General features: G+C 38.6%; 1 protein-coding gene and 1 pseudogene across 1 annotated transcript in view; both read right to left on the bottom strand.

Moving 5' to 3' along the window:
- The window catches only part of LOC139444350 (uncharacterized), a 254,046-nt pseudogene that overhangs the window by 145,315 nt on the left and 86,352 nt on the right, over positions 1-22,379 (bottom strand).
- LOC139441974 (abscission/NoCut checkpoint regulator-like) overlaps positions 12,876-22,379 on the bottom strand; it is a 77,640-nt gene continuing 68,136 nt past the window's right edge. The window contains exon 11 of the mRNA XM_071222718.1: positions 12,876-21,375. Coding sequence (XP_071078819.1) covers positions 21,306-21,375 — 70 coding nt within the window. The 3' untranslated portion in view covers positions 12,876-21,305. The remainder of the gene's footprint in view (positions 21,376-22,379) is intronic.

The following is a 22,379-nucleotide window of genomic DNA, read 5'->3' as shown; positions in this document are numbered from 1 at the left end:
AACAAACCAAATTCTTAGGACTTATTTTCGATGAACATCTCACCTGGGATGCTCACATCCAAAACCTAACAACTAAATGCAATAAAGACCTAAACACCCTAAGATGCCTAACTGGCTCTAACTGGGGAACCTCCAAAGATACCCCCCTCTCTCTCTACATATCACTAATTAGATCAAAACTAGACTACGGCTGCGCCATATACAACACCCTAAACAACTCTCTATCTAAAAAACTTGACTCAATACAATATCAGGCTCTCAAACTAATTACACGCACCCAACATGGCACCTCCTACACTTCACTTCAGGCCTTAACAGGAGAAATGCCATTAAATGCCATTAAATCTAAGCTTAAATTTCTGGGCCTCGTCCCAATCAAACCCTCTCATCCAAAACTTAATAAACCAAAATATCAGCCCCAAAAACCAAGCTCTAGCTCGTAAACACCCCTTACTTACCCCAATATCCCAAAGAATAACAAACTACCTAAATGAACACCAAATTAAAAATCTTAAACAAAACTGCAAACAATCAAATATCTTCACCCCTAAACTTAAAATACCCCAAATAGACACAACACTGGCTAGCCAAATAAATAAACAAACCGACCCAAACAGCTAAAACTACCACACTAGCATACATACACGAAAATTGGCCAAATTGGTGTCACATTTACACGGACGGATCCTCAGATCCGACCTCCAAACACACAGGTTTCGGAGTCCAAACCACACAACCAACTAAAACCACACAATCCTTCCGACTCCCAAACAACCAATCAAAATTCACGGCAGAACTAATGGGCATGGCCTCAGCCCTCCATAATCAAGAATCCAAAAAACACAAAAAAATCCTAATACTTACCGACTCCCTAAGTGGACTGCAAGCCCTCCAAAACAAAAATACCCAAAACCGACCTAAATTAATAAATCAAATACTTAAAAGCTTCAACGACCTAACTAAGGCAGGCAAACAAATAACCTTCTTGTGGATACCCGCCCACGTAGGAATATATGGTAATGAAAACGCCGATAAAGCAGCTAAACTATCCCTCAAATTCCCAGAAATAAGCTTAAACTTACCAATCTCAAAATCAGAAATTAAAAGTGTAAACAAGCAAAAAATCACCAAAAAATGGCATAACCTTTATCTTAACTCAAATAGCTAAATCAAAAATGTACTCAGCAAACCACTAACCAAACCAAAAATTCTCCACCCATCAAAAAAAATCGACAGAGTAATCACTAAACTCCAAACAGGACACACCAACCTAAATAACCATCTAAAAAAATTAAAAAAACATACTACAGGTAACTGCCCACACTGCAAACAACCAGAAACCCCAGGACACGCACTCATCCACTGCACACACTACCTAACACATCGAACCGCATTACAAACCACCCTCAACCTAAACAAGGCTCTCACTCTAGAAGCAATACTAAACCCACAAAATAAACTAGAAAACTTCAAGGCCTTAGGCCTAATAAAACGCATCAAAACGGAACTAATAAAACGCATAAAAAAACACAATAACCTACCGAATCAAAATCACATAAACAAACAAACATCCACCATACCCAGCTCCCTTAGTTCTCCTCCCCAACCCCATCCGCATCTATTCCAAATCTCAAAATTCCCAAATTCTATATAAGCAACCCCTAAACCCCCCTCTTTGGTTGCACAGACCACTTTCGTAAGTAAGTAAGTAAGTAAGTAAGTAAGTAAGCACTCCATATCAGAACCATGGCAAACGCACAAGTTCAAATAAAGTTCATTGAAAGTATCAGAGGAGGCGTACATTTGTACTATGATGGCTTTAAGTTTCGGTCTAAGAGCAGTCGTGGTGAAAGAAGATACTGGTCCTGTATTGTCAAGGAGTGCACTGCAAGGATCACAACTCTGGGGGAGTTGCTCCACGCTATGAGATCATGGGTCACTCACACGACCCACTACCATTCGAGTTTGAGGTTGATGCCTTTAAGGCTAGACTGATGGAGAGAGCGAGGACAGAAACGACACCTATACCCATTATCTACGGAGAGGAGATATCCAGACTACGCCAACATCACGACATCGTCTCAGATGACCTCCTGAAGCAGATACCAGCCCTGAAGTCTCTCACCACTATCCTCTACCGCCAGAGACTCAAGACCTTGCCCCGCCTTCCTGACAGCAGACCCCAGATCCAGCTGGAGGAGAAGTACTCCCAGACTGAGGGAGGCGACCAGTTCCTACACCGTGTTAGTGTCGACATCCTCATCTTCACTACAGACAAGAACATTGAACATTTGTGTACTGCAGACATTGTATTTTGTGATGGTACATTTTATGCCTGTCCCAAATTGTTTGATCAGATTTATTGTTTACATGCTGAGGTGTTTGGCCATATGTTTCCCTTAGTTTACTGTTTGTTGTCCAATCGAAAAAAGAGTGTTATGTCAACATGTTTCAGTACCTATGCGATTTTTGCTATTAGAGGAGTTTGCCCCACTTACGATTCAGTTGAACATACAGCTCACAATGCCGTGACTGATGTATTTCCTGGGACATTAGTTAGAGGGTGTTTCTTTCACTTCACCCAATGTATCTGGAGGAGGGTGCAGAAAGAAGGTCTGGTGATGGTCTATAAGGAAGATGGGGAGGTGAAGAAGCTGGTGAGAAGAGCTGCTGCCCTCCCTCTAGTACCTCGTGACAAAGTGGATGATGTGTGGCTTGATGCCATTGCTGACTCTCCTGCTGGCCCAAAAGTGACTGCCTTCATGGACTACGTCACAACCAGTTGGGTTCAAGGAGGGGCCTTCATGCCAGAGATTTGGAACCATTTCGAAAACCAAGGCCACCGTACCAACAATCACCTGGAAGGGTGGCACAACAAGACAAAGAAACTTGCCAAGAAGTGCCACCCGAACATCTACGAGGTAGTGAAGCTATTTCAGCGAGAGCAGTCACTCAAAGAGGTTGCAGTCCTGAGACTCTCTCACCAGTGGTCAGAATCTTCACGAAGAAAGAAGTACAAGGCAATCGATGCACGTATTGCGTCCCTCAAGATCCAGCTCCTGAACCACCACCTGAGTGAGATGGAATATGCTGACCACGTGGGCGACCTGCAGTAATGACATTAAATCCATTATGATATTCATATGCTATTCATATTCATCAATGTAAAGTTTTGATGAATATGTTATCCTTGTTGAATAAAAAATGAGAAAACAAGACTTGTTTTGTTATATACGGTAACCTGTTAGAATCACAAAGCATGTTTTGACAGCATAGCCGCGAGTGCCACATTACACAATCACGCAACCATAACCATTGCCGCGAGAGCCACATCAATTTGGGCTATCTATTTTCGAAATGTGGCTTTGCCGGCCTGTAACCGTATCATTATGGGCGATTTAAATGGGCATAATCCACTTTGGGGTAGTGCTGATACAAACAGTAAATGTAAGATTTTAGAAGATTTCATTTCGAACAACGATATATGCACCTTTAATGATAACTCTAAAACATATTTACATCCTGGAACAGGCACATATTCTTCTCTCGATTTATCACTTACTAATTCCGATCTGTTGAAGAATTCGAATGGCTAGTCCACGACGACCTCTGTGGAAGTGACCATTTTCCGACTATTCTTCAAACAATAATTCCAACTGATGTTCCCCCATCATCGCAATGGACCATCACAAAGGCTAACTGGCCTTTGTTCAAATTACTTTGTACGAGCAAAATAATCCCGGTCTTTTTATTGATGTTCCCGAATCTATTAAGGTGTTTACTGATGACCTGTACAAAATAGCTGATGAATGTATTCCAAAGTCCTCTGAAAATCCATTTCGAAAACCAAGGCCACCGTACCAACAATCACCTGGAAGGGTGGCACAACAAGATAAAGAAACTTGCCAAGAAGTGCCACCCGAACATCTACGAGGTAGTACAAAATAGCTGATGAATGTATTCCAAAGTCCTCTGCAAATCCATTTCGAAAACCAAGGCCACCGTACCAACAATCACCTGGAAGGGTGGCACAACAAGATAAAGAAACTTGCCAAGAAGTGCCACCCGAACATCTACGAGGTAGTACAAAATAGCTGATGAATGTATTCCAAAGTCCTCTGCAAATCCATTTCGAAAACCAAGGCCACCGTACCAACACCGTACTCTGCAAATCCACACATCCGTAAACCATGATTTAACAATGACTGCAAACAAGCAAGGACACTATTTCCTTCGCCATCCCAAAATGCATAAGCCAGGCGTACTTTTAAATAAAATAAACGCCAGTCTTGGCAAGATTATGTTTCCAAAATAAATTCACGAACGCCCTAAGGTATTGAACATGATACAGAAAATTAAAGGTAAGGGTTCGAAATCTAGCATCCAACATCTTAAGAATGGGGATGAACTACTAACTAACAAATCGGATATTGCAAATAAACTCGGTGAAACGTTAGCAAAACATTCTTCCTCCCCAAACTATGTACCTCAATTCCAAAAATACCAAAAACAGCAGGAAAAGAAAACTATTAATTTTAAATAAGATAATGGGAATATATATAAAGATTATAATGAAATATTTTCAATCCATAAGCTTCATACTGCTCTTGAACAGGCTCACAATACTGCTACAGGAGCTGATAATATACACTATCAACTCCTGAAGGAGTTTAGAAACACTTTTGTTAATTTTTTATTGTATCTGCTGGACATCAGGTAAATTTCGTTCTTCTTGGCGTGATGCCATAGTAGTACCCATACCGAAATCTGGACGGGATCATACTGATCCATCAAATTATATAGACCAATTTCATTGACCAGTTGCGTTTGCAAAACCATGGAACGCATGGTCAACAATTGATTAACAAGGTACCTGGAATCTAATAATTCAATTACAAATATTCAGTGTGGTTTTAGAAAGAATCGAAGTACTGTTGACCATTTAGTTCGGTTAGAGTCATTTGTAAAAAATGCAATTATCAATAACCAGCATACAGTGTCTATTGTTTTCGACTTAGAAAAAGCATATGACACTACCTGGAAACACGGGATTTTAAAAGATTTACATGATTTTGGATTGAGAGGCCGTTTGAATTGAGGCCGTTTGCCTCAATTCATGTCCATGACAGACAATTTCAAGTCCGCGTCGGCTAAACCCTGTCTGATCATTATAATCAGGGTCAGGGTGTTCCACAAGGCAGTATTTTGTCTGTTACACTATTTAGTAGAGGTAGACTTTACTTTAACTAAACTTCAGAAATCTGCAACAAATCAACTTCTTTATCAACAACACTATAATGAATTAAGAAACACATATGATACTCACAAATCTATTTTTACAGATGGATCCAAGGATGGTGACGCAGTTGCTAGTGCCACTATCATTGGATCCAGAACAATATCATCAAGATTAGGAGCGGTCGGGTAGCCTAGTGGTTAAAGCGTTCGCTCGTCACGCCGAAGACCCGGGTTCGATTCCCAACATGGGTACAATATGTGAAGCCCTTTTCTGGTGTCCCCCGCCGTGATATTGCTGGAATATTGCTAAAAGCGGCGTAAAACCGTACTCACTCACTCATCAAGATTACCAGATGACAGCTCCATTTTTAGAATCAGAAGCGAATGTCATTTTAACAGCTCTAAAATATATCAATAACCAATCCACATCTATTAAAATATGTCTTGTAAGCATACACTTATACTCCAAAACGTTGAATTACATAATGATCTTGCCACTGGCCAATACGACATCGTATTTTGTTGGTTACCGAGCCATGTTGGAATCATTGGTAACACAATGACCGATGCTACTGCAAAAGCAGCACTCAACAAATCTGTGACACAACTTATGATCCCATACAATGATTATAAGCCAGTTATTAGATGTTACATCAGAGATCTAATGCAAAAGAAGTCGGACACACAGGTGGGTATCAATAAATTGCATGAAATTAAACCAACTGTCGGTTATACCTACTTGGGTTGTCAGTCCAGATTTGAAGAGGTCTTAATGCGACGATGTCGTATTGGCTATAGCAGGTACACACAAGAATATTTACAGAAAGGTGAGGATCTTCCATTTTGTATCCTTTGTGATGAAAGAATCACTGTCAAGCACGTCTTGCTTGACTGTTGATTTTTCCATCACAAGGGATAAATATTTCAAAGTATCATCAATAACGGATCTTTTTAATCAAATACAAGCTCCTTTAATCATCTTTTTTTAAAGGAAATAGAATTAATTAATAAATGTTGATGTACAAAGATATATATTTATAAATTGGTAGTATATGATTATTAAAGGGCAAGTTCACACGGAAATGAACCATTTTTTCTTGTACTTTTTCCACATTAAAAGTGTTAACATAGAAGTATCATAGACAAAAATATAAAAACATCATATTTAATTAACATATTTATTGCACTAAAACGATTTATATTTTTCACATTTACCAAGTGTTCTATTTCCATAACAAAAACACCATGGCTTATGCCCCTTGCAATATGACGTCATTGGTGCCAATTGATAAACATTATGACGTCATCATGCTTTGTTAGAGCCGCTTCACGTGGTGTAGGTACAGTTTTGTGATTCTAGCATCTCAGATGCCAGCCAAAATTGTGTTATGCTGAGTCACCACTGCGCCGGAGTGTGTCGTAGACCATGTTGTTTTACCGCAAACTGGTCCTTGATATCTTTTGCGTTGAGAATAGACAGGGACCCAGTTGAATTGGCACCAATTACGTCATAATCTAAGGGGGATAACTCAGGCCTATTTCGCTCGTAAAACGAAGGCCTCATAACGGCATATCACTTTCACACTATTGTGAGCTTCCTACTTTCACTTTGAAAAAAAAATGAGTGTATATTTTCAAACACAGATACTAACTAATTCTAAAATTGCGTTTTGTTTAGAAAAAGAAAGAAAGTGATTTTTGCGTGTACACTTCCCCTTTAACTGAGATTGTTAGTGGCTATATCCTCGAAGGGGGTTGAAGCAGCGTAATGTTATTGTCCCCCTGAGAGGATATGTAATCCCACATAAATCAAAGTAATTTTATATCTGACAGTGTTTTAATCGTAGAATATTTGTTTGTTTTAAATCTCCGGCTAAACCCTGTCAATGGTCGCCAGTGACTAAAAGGATGGTGTAAATCCTGCTTGGTCCATGCAGGTAGCAAAGGTACTGTCAGTCCCCATGGTCCCCAGTATGGTGCCCTCACTTTAGTTGCTTGTGGTATATAGCCCAAATATATCTATTGTAATGTTATGAATTGTCATATTTTATGGTTATGTACTAGTTTTAAAGATATATCTGTGATAATCTAGATGTTTTACTGTCCTTCGTCGACAGAATTTTATACAGTTTACATATATATTATCAAAGTCAAATTTTGTCTCGTCACGATATGGCTTCAATATTGCCGATGTACTGTTTAACGTCCGGGGACGCCCGGAAACGTCCGGGAGGTTTCATCAGACGTCCGGAAACGTCCTGGAGGTTTCATCAGACGTCCGGGAGTTTAATAATTTAGTGCAGTCAGTCAATAAAACATGTCTTTCTCAGTTTGGTAAGATCGCGAGAATATCAACTGGCGTACAAATAAATTGAACGCACAGCAAAAAAACAAAAAAATATGAGTACAAGTAACAAGGTAAAACATATTTAATAGGTCATGAAGGTTTTGTATTTTATCCAACAAGGCGGACGTAAAAGTAATAACAGACAATGTAAAAAATGTCAGCAATATTCCAGCTATATGACGGCGGTCTGTAAATAATCGGTTGCCGAAGACGATCTTCACGTGTCGTATGTCAGGTCTGTTTGGTTGTTGTTCTTTCCGCACTCAGCATTATTTTAGCTATGACAGCGGTCTGTAAATAATCATGTCTGGACCAGACAATCCAATTAACCAAGTCAGCGTACCTGACCACCCGAACCTGTTATAGTCGCCTCTTACGACAAGCATTGGATGCTGAAGACTAATTCTAAACAGGATCTTCACGGGTCGTATGGGTATGTTAAGTTTGTGCGTTGTTGTTTTTTTCGCACTCAGCAAAATTCTAGCTATATGACGGCGGTCTGTAAATAATCATGTCTTGACCAGACAATCCAATGATTGATATCATGAATCAATCTACGGAACTGAGATACGATGACATGCATCAAGCGAGCCTAACCACCCGATCCCGTTAGTCGCCTCTTACCACAAGCATAGTCGCCTCTTACGGCAAGCATGGGTTGCTGAAGACCAATTCTAACCCGCGTTCTTATTTACAATATATAAGCTGTTTAATCAATAGAGGTTATCACGCGATGGTATTTGGAGATAGTTAATATCCTGCATTAGGAATAAACATTGTATTAGTGTACATAAAATACATAGTGTTTATTCCTAACACAGGATATTTACCATCCCCAAAAACACAAGCGTGATAACCTTATTATCATATCATGTCATTCTTTAATTCTATGCTTGAAAATCGCTTTCCCTCTCTCACAAACATCACTGAAACATTGCGAGTTTCCTGGAATTTCGCGCATTAATATTTATTACGGCACAGGGTAAGTGATGTGTCAGTCGGACAGTGACAGTAGCCAATATAGTTCCAACTGAAATATGTTTCTAATACAGTGTCGAAGCAACATATACGCAAAACAACAATTGTTTTACTTGCCTTTCTCGGCAATCCATCGGTCTGTCCACTAGAATTACTGCCTGTTGTCAAAGGGAAGCTATTCTAACCCTAGTCTATGAGACGTCACGGCCATGTTCAGACGTTGTTGACAGTCGACCTGTCCTGTCATAACGTTAAGAAGTGCAGTCAGATGTACACACAGCGACAAAACGAAACAAGTAACAATTCAAACATATTTCGGCCAAATCCAACTATTGTAATTTGTGGAAAAGGTTTCAAGCCGCAGAGGTCTACAAGCACAGATGTGGCTACTGATCCCGCTTGGCTAGGCCTCGTGCCCACTCAAAATTGTGTCGAAATTTATATCTCCAAAGGGACCAAAACTTATAAAATGCCTTAGCCACGTCACAGTTAGACACTGATTTTCAGTATATTAGACGGTTATTTTGATAATTATAGCAATTATCCATGTAGTTTATCCAGATTCACGATGGTTAATTCTGACTCGATCGCCGAATGACAAGGGCGACGCCATGTTTGTTTATAAACACTTAAAGTAGTCCCTACTTGACCTTTGATATTTGCATCTCTATCCGCATATGACCCCAATAGATGGATATCGTTTTTATCCGTTGGCTCTATCCTGCCGAGAAACCTACCCGTTATATGATAAATAATAATAAATGTTCATATCTATCTGACTTACTTCCTACTTTCCTACAGTGCATGATTATTTTTGTTGAAAATACTACTAAGTTATGACCACCACGTCAGTTCGAAAAAAATGAAATCTTATTCATGATTTAAAAAGAAAAGGGGTGTATGTAATTTCCTCCAGCTTTATGTTATTTCTTATAATTAATACAAGAACACAATTATATAAAATACACATTGCATGACCATGGCACGAAGGCGATTATTTAACGCCACAAGATGGCAAATAATCGGCATGCATAACGCAGGAATGTCTTGTTATGCCATTGGCCGGAATTTGAGGTCTCATCACTCTGTTGAACAGAACTGGAATTCTGAGAACTTAGAGACGGATCCACTGGTCAGGCGAGAGTCGCTTTCTGCTCCACGCCACTGATGGAAGAACGAAAGTTTGGAAGCACCGGAACACGGCCTACACCCCCAGGAACATTAAACTGACTGTTGCATACGGCGGGGGCTCGGAAATGGTTTGGGGATGATTGCAGGTTGGATTTGGTCACCATAAGGGGCAACTTGACAGGGTCTCAGTACATCCGGGACGTTTTGACAACCGCCCTCTTGCTACTTGACCTAAGTACATGGATGACAATTGTTCGCATGCAGTCGACCAAAGCAATAATGACTCTACCCTGGCCACCAAGGAGCCCAGATATGAACCTCCTTGAACATGGTTTAGTGATATTCTGGGGCGGCACCAGATCCTCCTGTACAAGATTTACACCAATTGGAAGCAGCACTGCATCAGGAGTGGTTGTTGTTGACCTATCAACAGATCCAACGTCTGACTGGAGACATGAGACGAAGGGTGGAATGCGTCATCCGGGCACGTGGCGGTTATACCCACTACTGATCTGTTTCATGAGTCATGTCAAGTAGACTTTAAGGAACATTTTCACATGAAACATTGAACATAACTCGTTAATTAATCCTGCAGCTCAATACTTTTTTTAGGTATTGTCTAAGGTCAAAAACAGTATCTGTGTTACCATGATGTTATTGTGAGCAAATTTCAATCACAACTCACCAATATCTTCTATGTTTGTTCTATCCGATGACATTGGTATCGCCCAACTCCTGTGGTCAGTCATCCCATGCCATGATTTTTGCCATGGTTCAGAAATAGGGGTGTGCTTAACTTATTTCTTTGTGTATATAATGTTAGGAATAGAAATTGTATTATTCGGAAAACATGAGGGTTACAATCTCCTCATCATATAATATCATTCCTATATTAATCCATGATTAGTCTTACTCAATTAAGTATCATTAGAAACCGTGCATGAATAGAATATGAGTGAACCTGCACTTGTATCACATAGTGTCAAGTGATCTCCAGTCATGTTTGTCAACAGAAACACCCCCATACATAGGGAAACCAGTCACCCAGACATTGCATCGATGTGTGGACTGTAGAAGTAGTTCCTGTTTGATGCCCTCATCCCCATATGTGTTGGATTGTGGTACCACGTTTGTCAGATTGGTTTATCACATCGATAACAAAGTCCTGTTTTTGATAAAAAAAGGTTATGTAGCACCACCACAGTGAAACGCAATTCAGTCATAGTGATAGGACTATCCTCGCTCCAAAAATTCAACATAAACTTAGCGTTCAGCTCACTGTCTGAGAAGGGACAGAAGTATTGTCTGAAGCTATTGACTTAGTATTTCCCATAGAAACCAACCTTGTTGTTGTATGCTCCTCCTGTCACATGAAAATATTACATTAAACAAGGCAGTTTTTCAGAGAGTTTTATTTCTGGGACAGAACATTCATGCCTGGCAGCTTAGACATAAACATTTGGATAAGGATGACAATATTAAACAAACAAGTGGAATCACAACCTTCAAAATACAACATACAGAACAAAGAAGCATTTGATGGAATCCAAAACCTGGACATTGTAACAAACATATCTGGAGAAAAAAATTCAACAACATGAATTGTAAAGATTGACTGCAAACTTTAGGTTCTCCACATTCTCCAACTGATGTAGGATTCAATGCAGTATGGTGCTGTTACTTTGAAGAACAAGTATTCCAGATAATTACTGTTGGAAGCATCTACATACATACAAGCAGACATTGCTCCAGTCATGAATTGTTACTACAGAAAACATATTGACGATTAAGTGCGGCTTAGCAGGGTTACACTTTATCCACTACTCAAACAAGGACCCACTTGCACAAAGCAATCTTAGCGCTAAGATGATCTTAACTCCCATACTTTAGCATAGGCTTACGATAGTCTTAGCACTAAGATCGTTTTGTGCAAGTCCTTATTTCTAGTGGAACAGGCTAATTCGGGAATCAGTGGTCAACTCTGGTGACACTCAGCAGACATGCCAAAACCCTGAACAAGGTTAAAGTGTCTGAATGAAAAACAAGTTCTGTATCTATTCATGACTGGGCATATGAACTCATACACAATGTTCCTACAAAACATCTTCCTGAGGCAAGGAAGTTAACTGACTATAAAAGTCCAGTTTCCACCCTTGCAGAACTAGGTAGAATTATGAAGTTATTATTTTGCTGGACTAATGAATCTATGCACAGTCCAATCAAACAAAATCAACATCCGGTTTGTAAACTGACGTGCAGATTTTGGTCAATTGCAGGATTTGCATAGTATGTGTACTGTCAACTTACACCAACAGATATTTTCCAAATTGTTTTATGTTTTCAATCAAGGTTCCACTTGATTTGATGCACTTTGCAAAGTAAGACCTATCTTACTTCAATATAGATCTTGATTACCGATCAGATTGTCTTCACTGGGCACCACCATTTTGTTTGCAAATGCAAGTGATATGAGATGTGGAATTTGATTGGTCAATAGGATCGACACAGAAGGGACATAACTTGTAATAGCCACTGGTGGTGCTACACTCGAGTCACGAAATTCCAGCCTTGTTTGGCAAGGGTGGAAACTGGACTTTTACAGTCAGTGAACTCCCTTGCCTTGGGAAGATGCTACACAATGAACATAGTGCAAACGTATTAACATCCCTGCTAGGCATTTCACCAGTCATTGTTTATGGTCAGCTAGTAGTCTGTCAGTGTTTATTTCATTTCTAAACTATAGTCGTTCATATCAGTCATTTGAACAGGCTCTTGCTCTTGTTTGTTGTCAAGTGGAAAAGCTGTATTAACTTTGTTTCATGCCAGTCAACAATATTGTTGCCATATCTGAACATATCCGATGTAATGCAAAACCTGTTCCCACATTGAACCTACAAATTGTTCCATCACATAACAAGACTAGCAAAAATGCAATTCACATACAAGACTTGAGTATCTTCAGAAGGTAACATCTTTCGATTTTAACATGTAAATTAACATTCAACAACAAAAGGATCACAATATGAAACTTAGAGAAAGCATTGGCAAAGGAAGAATTGTAACAACAGTTTTATCATTGTCATTTTAGCTGGAATGCACATCTTTACCAAACATTCTCTATGTCAATGTAAACTTCCAACCCAACAATGCCCATTTGATAAAAACAATAAATGGGCAATATTTGAGCTACCTGACCTAATAAATGTTGTGTTTGTAGCAGGGTCAACATACTGTGAGATTTAGCAGATAGTTCAAAGATGTAACATGTACTTAAACAAGGTGGTTTGTTAAACTGCATTCCTTTTACTGGAGATCTTATGAAAATAATGTCACTGCCAACTTTTTATTTTCATAAAATGTTGCAGAAGTGAAATGACATTTCTTGGTTATCAGCAAAATTCTTTTCTGGTAAATTTAGGTGAGACCTAAAGTTAACAAAACTACACTATGCCTTGTATGATTGAAAACAATGAATTATCAAAAATTTTGTCAAAACTAATTTCAAGATTTTGTTTCGGAAATTCTTAAACGTCATACATAATTAACAGCATTGTCTTATCTTCCGATACAGCTCCGACCTTCTGGCATACTGAGAAAATACCCCATGAAACATGAAATGAGTTGGACTTGCCTTAAGTGGAAGAGATCTCTCCAGCTATATGACAGCGGTCTGTAAATAATCAACTCTCAATCAGACAATTGGGAAACAATGACACGCAAATCAGCCAAGTCACCAAGCCTGACCACCCGATCTATTTAGTCAATCCTACCCCAGCAATGTTTATACAAATCATTCTAATACAATCCATCTGATGAAGAGTGTACTAGTATGGTTCTTATTCCATTGCCAAAGGTGACACAAAAATTCAGATCTCTTTCCATTTTGTTTGAAAAAAGAATTCAGCAAATTTGATTTTCAAATAATGTTGATGTTCTAGAACGAGTTAGGAAGGAATTTGAGTCTTGTAGAGTTTACATCAACAATTTTGACTTGTTGAATTAATCATTCAGATTACTTAAAATTATTCCCACTAAGATACTCTATAACGTATCACTTACTCCTCTATGATACCAGAAGAGCCGAACAGTATTATGGAATGCAAGTATTCAGTGTTACAAATAGCACCATAGAAAATGACAGTGATCCAATAACATTTCATCCTGAAATCTAAATTCTGTACAAAAAAATATAATTTAGGATATTCACAAAAAATAACAGTTCAATGATAGAGATTCAAAGTCAACAGACATTTCAATATTTATATTAACTTAATAAAAATCTAGTTTCTAATCACAGTAATACTACTTACTGGTACCCATATAATAACCAGTCACATTACACAGCATGATCTGATGGATCTGATGAACTATTACGGTTATAATAGCAAACTGATACAAACCAGATCTATATACAAACCAGATCTATATCCAATTTGAATAATCTTTAACCTGTAGCAGTGTTTTTTGTTGTTTGGTTTGTTGTTTTACGCCGCACTCAGCAATAGTCCAGCCATATGATGGTGGTCTGTAAATAATCGAGTCTGGACCAGACAATCCAGTGATTGAAATCATGAGCATCAAGCCACGCAATTGGGATCGATGACATGCTTCATGCAAGCGAGCCTGACCACCTGATCGCATTCATCGCCTCTTACGACAAGTATAGTTGCCTTTTATGGCAAGAATGGGTTGCTGAAAACCTATTCTACCCTGGATCGTCATGGGTATCACCGATGTTTCGTTTCACCCTTAGTAGCTGTGTCTGATCTAGTCCCTCCCAACATGCATTTAATTAACTGTGCCTTTCAAACACAGCATTTCCATATCTTGTTGTCAAGAGTATTGAACTAAGGGTAATAAAATCAGTAAGTGACACTACTGTCTTACTCCTTGAATGGGATATAATTGTTTCTATAAGGCAATATCATGCCACTCAAAGAACCAACTTAAGGTGGATTACAGGCACAAGAGAACCTAGACTATCTAGGCACATATGCTGCATATACTATCCAGGCACAACAGAGTAGTGTAGCCTACACTATCCAGGCACTAGAGAGTAGAGGCCAACACTATCCAGGCACAAGAGAGTAATAAGGCCTACACTATCCAGGCACTAAAGAGTAGAGGCCAACACTATCCAGGAACTGGAGTAGAGGCCTACACTATCCAGGCACTAGAAAGTAGAGGCCAATACTATCAAGGTACAAGAGCGTAATAAGGCCTACACTATCCAGGCACAAGAGAGTAATAAGGCCTATACTATCAAGGCACTAGAGTGTAATAAGGCCTAAACTATCCAGGCACTAGAGAGTAGAGGCCAACACTATCCAGGCACTAGAGTAAAGGCCTACACTATCCAGGCGCTAGAAAATAGAGGCCAACACTATCCAGGCACAAGAGAGTAATACGGCCTTTACTATGCAGGCACAAGAGAGTAATAAGGCCTAAACTATCCAGGCACTAGGGTAGAGACCTACACTATCCAGGCACAAGAGAGTAATAAGGCCTACACTATCCAGGCACAAGAGAGTAATAAGGCCTACACTATCAAGGCACTAGAGTGTAATAAGGCCTAAACTATCCAGGCACTAGAGAGTAGAGGCCAACACTATCCAGGCACTAGAGTAAAGGCCTACACTATCCAGGCGCTAGAAAATAGAGGCCAACACTATCCAGGCACAAGAGAGTAATACGGCCTTCACTATGCAGGCACAAGAGAGTAATAAGGCCTAAACTATCCAGGCACTAGAGTAGAGACCTACACTATCCAGGCACAAGAGAGTAATAAGGCCTACACTATCCAGGCACTAGAGAGGGTGGCCTACACCATCCAGGCACAAGAGTGGGGCCTACACTATCCATACACTAGAGAGTAGAGGCCAACACTATCCACACACAAGACAGTAGATGCCTACACTATCCAGGCACTGGAGAGTAGAGGCCAACACTATCCAGGCACTAGACAGTAGGGCCTACACTATCCAGGCACTAGAGAGTAGAGGCCAACAGTATCCAGGCACAAGAGAGTAATAAGGCCTACACTATCCAGACACTAGAGTAGAGGCCAAAACTATCCAGGCACTAGAGAGGGCCTAAACTATCCAGGCAGTAGAGAGTAGAGGCCAACACTATTCAGGCACTAGAGAGTAGTGGCCTACACCATCCAGACAGTAGTGTAATAAGGCCTGCACTATTCAGGCACTAGAGTAGAGGCCTACACTATCCAGGCACTAGAGAGTAGAGGCCAAAACTATCCAGGCACTAGCGAATAGTGAGGGTCTCACAGAAGGAAAAGAAATCACAGCAAGTAAGCACCATCACAGAAGGCAAGCAGAGAAAGAATCTCCAAAAATCTGAGCAAGGAAGATCTTATGGCGGAAGAGTACGACTTTAGGGTAAACATTCGGTTATCTAGTTTGATAGTAATTAGTCTCCTTAACCTTTTCTTACACATCCATCATCATACAATTTCAGGAATTGTCTTCTATGATTTCGTGATCATATTCTCAAATAAACTAACCATATTGTTTTTACAAAAACTTGTGAGGGTGGGTGAAGGTGTGGGTGTTATGCCCAAAAATTCCAGTTGGTAGGTCGAAAACAATAACAATCAACTTAAAGATAAATAAATCAAATTTCAAATATTTGTTTTTATTTCCTCTTGTGACATATCTAAAATAAATGTTTAACAAGTTTTAATAATAGTATTACAGTTTTTTATATTGATAGCAAAAGTAAATGGCAAGAATGTAAATTAACCAAGAAGGTTTACAAGGCCGAATAGTGTTTGAAATTCTACTTGCCCTTAGGGCACAATTAACATTACCAAAACTGGTTGGGGCTAGTGGGCTAGTGCTGAAATGCTTTGTGTCTGGGTCCATGAAATATAAAAAAAACACACTACTTTCTTTTTTTTAATTTCAATTTTTTGGAGGCTCTGAATCATAAACAAGATTTTTAAAAAAAGTTTGGACTCTCAGATTAAACAATATCCAATTCAGAGATGCTGATAGAGGAAAAATAGTTCTACTGCCATTGCATTACCTTGACTCATCACAGTTCATAAACGGTTGATATAAATTCTTGTTCCGGATGATGAGTTTATACCAATTTCAGTCAATAATTATGCCAACATTACTTTCCTTAATCTACTTATTCTCTCCCATTTAGAAACTTAGTCACTGGCACCAGTTGAGCAAATATTTTATTGACATCAACATCCATTGTCCAAACAGGTTTCTACACATTATGTTCCTCCATTACCCATGAAGTGTAGTAGTGCTGATAGCATCACTCTCGATCGGTTTATCATCAAAATATACCCTGGGTACAAAAAGATTAAATTGAGTTGTACCCAGATTTACAGTGCCATGGCGTTTTGTACTCATACCATATCTAACTGTACTGATTTTGGAATTTTTAAAACAACAGCTACGTTTTTGAATGCCATAAACCGATCGTGGACTATCACAAAATTCCAAAATGAGGGAATAATCCAGTGACCCATCAGCTGTAGGAGTGTAGTTGTTATCTTAAGCAACTATTCAAGTCACGGCCTGGTTCAAGAGAATACTCAGACCATTTAGCTCTCACACTACATCAGACAAAATGCATTATCATATCTCCAAGTCAGAATGATGAGATCTGATTGGTCCACGTGATCTTGATAAAATACTGTGTAACCTGCCTTGGAGGGTAATAAATTTCTCAGTGGGGGAATAAATCTCTAACACCCTGCCACAAACAGAACAGGCTGCACGTGTATTTCTGAGAGACAGAATAAATCCTTTATTTCCGCTTCAAAGCAAAAAGCCGCACGCATAAAACCCCATGTACCCCTCGTGATCCTGCTACATCAAAAAGGATTTCTCCTGCCACAACCTTAATGTTATCTACTCTTCACGTTTCTTCAATATCAACAGTTCGCTCATTTCACTTCGGAGACTTATACACAGCTTGATTTTATGATTTGATTATGAAGGAATGCAGTGAATTCAAACCCATGAAGTATTGACGATGATAAGCACCCACTGCTGACAAAAACAAGGAAGAAATAGGGTGATGAACAATGCAGTGAATGTGACAAGTGACAATATTTATATCATACAAACAGTCAAAAGTTATACCTTGAATTTCAATAATTCATAACCAGCTGAATTTTCAAGAAACAAAATGGCTGGTTTGTTTGGCCATGCAATATTCATAACAATACAATTGATATTAACATATCATTCTATGGGCAAATCTGTCAGTTGAAAAGACATCATAGAATACAAATGGATAAGATTTGATCATGAACAAATGTAGCCACATTCAGAAATTGAATATCGATAATATGACAAATATTTTGAAAATTCTGATCAGAAATACATGTATACTGTTTGTAAATACAAAACAACCCTGCTTACCTGGACACTTGCGTTTTTAAAGGAATTGTCCTGATATGTGAATCACTTAGTAAATTGACAAGTGTTAGCTCCCCTAATGAATAAAAGCAACATTTTGATAAACAATACACATTCTTGTATTCAATACATACATGTAAAGCTACCAATCTAACACACACAGGACCAAGCAAGCAATCATGGAAAAGGTAGGAGGTCATACAAGCCTTTGTGGATACATTAACTGCAGACATTAACTTAAACTTCACCTCAGTGTCAAATGAAAATCAGATTTATAGCAACTCTATCATTCCAAACTTCCACTGCGATCAGATATATAGTACCTTTTTGTTTTTCATACGAGATGTCCAGTAAGTGCACCTTCCCGAGATTAGGGAGTTAAATTACCAGAAAAGTCCAGTTTCCACCCTTGCTGAACTAGGCTGGGATAAAGGAGTTATATTTTGGCTAACGACTAACGAGTCTATGCTTAGTCCTATCAAAAACATGTAGCAAACTCTGGTTTGTAATCTGCCTTGTAGATTTCAGTCATATGCAGGATTTGCAAAGAAAGCATGTGTACCGCCAACTCAGCATCAAAAGATATTTTCCATGTGTTCACATGATGGGATGCACTTCGTGAAGTAAGACCTGTTTTATCACAATATATATGGATTATCAACCAGATCATCTTGACTGTGCGCTGCCATTTTGTTTGAAGAAAAATGCAAGCAGTGTGTCTGCCAAGAACTGAACAAGTTGGGGACAGGGACCCCTTCAGCACAAAAACATGGGGACATTTTCAAAACTAATGGGGCCACACTCTGAGAGATCATACAAAAAATAACCTTAAAATACGATATTGATGCAGAATCCCCATCTGCAGGTAACACTAGCGCTACATAGAATGTTTCCCATGGCTTCCTTCTCAGATGTAATGTTACGTATTACTGAAACGTCTGATATGTCATATATTTAGTCTCAACAGCTTGTTTGTGATCACCATTGAAGGTGTCTCTTGAAAGTATTCTTTCCAAAATAAAAATTTAGTTTTGTGATTGAATTAGATTTCACATGATATATGCACAGCTGACATGTCATAGTATTTCTTTCTGAGTTATGCTGGAACCACATATAGTTGCGAAGCAAGGTTCATTGAAAATTTCAACCTTTTTCAGTCTGTCTATGTCAGGTGCACCATGCGAAACATTCTGTGTTTCGCTAACGTTACCTATGGTTGGCAATTCTGCGATACTGCAGACATTCGAAGGAGAAACATCTTTGGCATTATCAGAAGATGGTTTAGGATGTGTTGACGACGAAAAGAAATTTAAAATTGAACTCTGAACATTTTTCCGACTGCTCTTTGTGGCTGTAATAAAACAATGAAAATCGCCCATATGACTACAATATTTCAAAAATGTGTAACCTTGATTCTGATTGGACCATATGAGACTTTCAGCCATAGCAAAATGCGACACAAAAAAGAGGAAGTTTACATTCAATAATTGAAACAGCTGTGTGAGTGATGTAAAATATTTTTTTCAGACAATCAGTGGCCTCCATAATTATATAAAGTAAACCTAACTACATGAACACGCCTGATGTCCCACTGAGCGTAAATATTATACGCCAATCGAAAACATTATTGCAGGAATCCCCTGAGGCTGCAACCTCGGCAGAAAACTGTGCAAGTGATGTGAAAGGCGGAATCTGATTGGTCAATAGAAGGGACACAAGTTCTAATAGCCACTGGTGGCACTACAATTGAGCCTGGAAAATTCCAGCCTAATTCGACAAGGGTCGTCAGCTAACTCCCTTGCCCGGGCAAGATGACTCAGTGCGGTTTCGGGGATGAGGAGGGTCAAGACAAGCAGGGTTCCACTGTATAACAAATTACATATATGCTAAACTTGACAATTAGCACTATACAACATCAAAGCAGATAGATAACAATCATGTTTTAAAACAATCTTATTCTTCATGTAACAATAACTAATATATGTCAATGAAAATATGTAATTGTCTTTAGCAATAAATAGTATCTGACTAAGTACTTATCTAGAAGATGGTTATATGAATAGGTGCATATAGGTCGATATGAAGTTGGACAATATTATTTACTCATGGATGACAGTGATTCAAAAAGAAATGAAGTCATTCATTACTGCAAGTGTTTCCCAGCCTATTTACAAAATCTAAGAATGTCAAGAAATGTGCACTAAAAGAAATACTGACATACAAACTTACTGGCTATGCCTGTTAGGCAGACAAAAGACTTAAAGAATTCTGCATTTTTGCTTATGGCTGGATAGTATTACAGCGAAAGTGTCATCACTCCCGAAGGTAGTCTTCCGAACAACCACATGCCATTACAACTATAACCTAGTTAAAACAACAAAGGAAAATTAGCCATGGGTTAAGTGGAGTAGTTCAGGAGTACTGATGAGACAGGTATGCTTTGGTCTTGTATTGGTATGTTGTGAGATTAGTCCATTTGTGGATATAGAGAACAGGCAGGATATTAGCTTCCCACTGAACCAATACCCCGGTAACTTTAGTTATTTTTGGGATACCCTCCTTAAAAAAACATCTTCTGAATCTTATCACCTAAACTTCTACCACACTAGGGACATATATATATATAAACCAAAATGTGTAAATCATGGTGCTTTGTATATGCCATTTCTGATTAATTACCTTTCTACCAGGTACCCATCTCATAACTGTGTAATGACGATCTGACATCACATAAGGTAATCTGCACTGAAAAGGATTCTCAAACTTGAACCTACCTGGAGTCTTCTTAACAACTGCATGTATAAATGGTTTGGTATAACAAGCAGTCTCTGGCACCAAGTCTGCCTTTCTACTACCAGGTACCCATTTTAAAACTGTAAAAACTTTTCTATACATAGATCACTTGCAAATTGTTTTATTGTTTAATATACTGAAGTAATAATTACTGCCATATTATAAATAAATCATATGTTGATCTATCCGATTCCAACTTGAGTAACAACACATCACAAATCATAGGTTTTTAATAGGCTATTTATATATTTTTTAACAGGCTATTTATATATTTTTTAACATATGTTCCTAAAACAATACATGTATCCTAGTAACTGTTTGTCTCAAGACAATTCACCCTCATTCTTATTTCATTAAAGAACATTCACAATGATATGGTCATATACTTTGATCAAAGGCCAGATCCTGATCGCTCAACTTCCTTTTGATGGCGTGTATTTCACTGTCACATGATGTACCAGGTCAAACTTGTCATGGCCCTCCCTGAAATAGACATAAAAAACAATAACTCAAGTTGGCTGACCTATAATGATTAATAAAAGGTCAGTGAGTGGGTGTGAGAGAGAGGAGGAAGCGAGGATGGTTCCCCCTAAAAAATTCTGGATCCGACCTTGGATTCTTATGCCAGAAATGGGTTTTACACATTGTTCCCTTTGTTTTACATGCTTTAAAGCCCCACCCTGACTATAAATAGCCCCCAAGGTGGCAGAGTGTTTCAGTTTTGAACAGTGACTGACAATGTAAACACAACCAAGTGTCGGGAGAAGCTTTTTGAAAACCGAAAGTAAACGAGATCACCATTGACCGTCAAACTTCATATCAACTTGAATGACAAACCTTGGATACCACAAATGGCTCCATGTTTAGATAGAAGTCAATAAATTTTCTGTAGTTAAATCATAAAAATATTGAATTGATCATGTTTAGTGTCTGCATCACTCACAGTGGGCGGAGCTTGTTTACGGTTGTGCTATAAATAGCAAAGCACATGGTCATGTGCACATGTGACACATTCAATGCATTTGTCTTCAAAGTGTATTATGGTTGGTTATTTGTGGCAGAACGGCAGCACAACAACAATTTCTGTTGATGTAACAGTAACGATACATAAATACGAAATTGACGTTAGTTACATAAGTATTGGCGACAAGATTTTTTCTGTTCAATTCGAAAATTACAGATATTTTTTAAGTTTTGGTCATTTGCATTCAACAGTTAGTTCTATACCACACAATAATCAAATTAATATTTATAAAACTTAAATTATTACACAGATTTTTCTTCTAGTGTTTAGGAAGAGGCCTAATTTGAAGCACCAGAAGTTGTGCCAATATTTCTTAGCTCGCCTACAAAATATGAATACGTCACATGTATCAACATAACAATACACATAAGCAACTGATAAATAAGTAACAAAATATACTAGATGTTTTGACCTATATTAGGCTAAATATAGTACTTACGATAAACGAAAAGTCCAACACACA

The sequence above is a fragment of the Haliotis cracherodii genome, unplaced genomic scaffold, assembly GCF_022045235.1.
Source record: "Haliotis cracherodii isolate W230 unplaced genomic scaffold, xgHalCrac1.p SCAF_5, whole genome shotgun sequence".
NCBI lineage: Eukaryota > Metazoa > Mollusca > Gastropoda > Lepetellida > Haliotidae > Haliotis > Haliotis cracherodii.
This window is presented reverse-complemented; position numbering and strand designations above follow the sequence as displayed.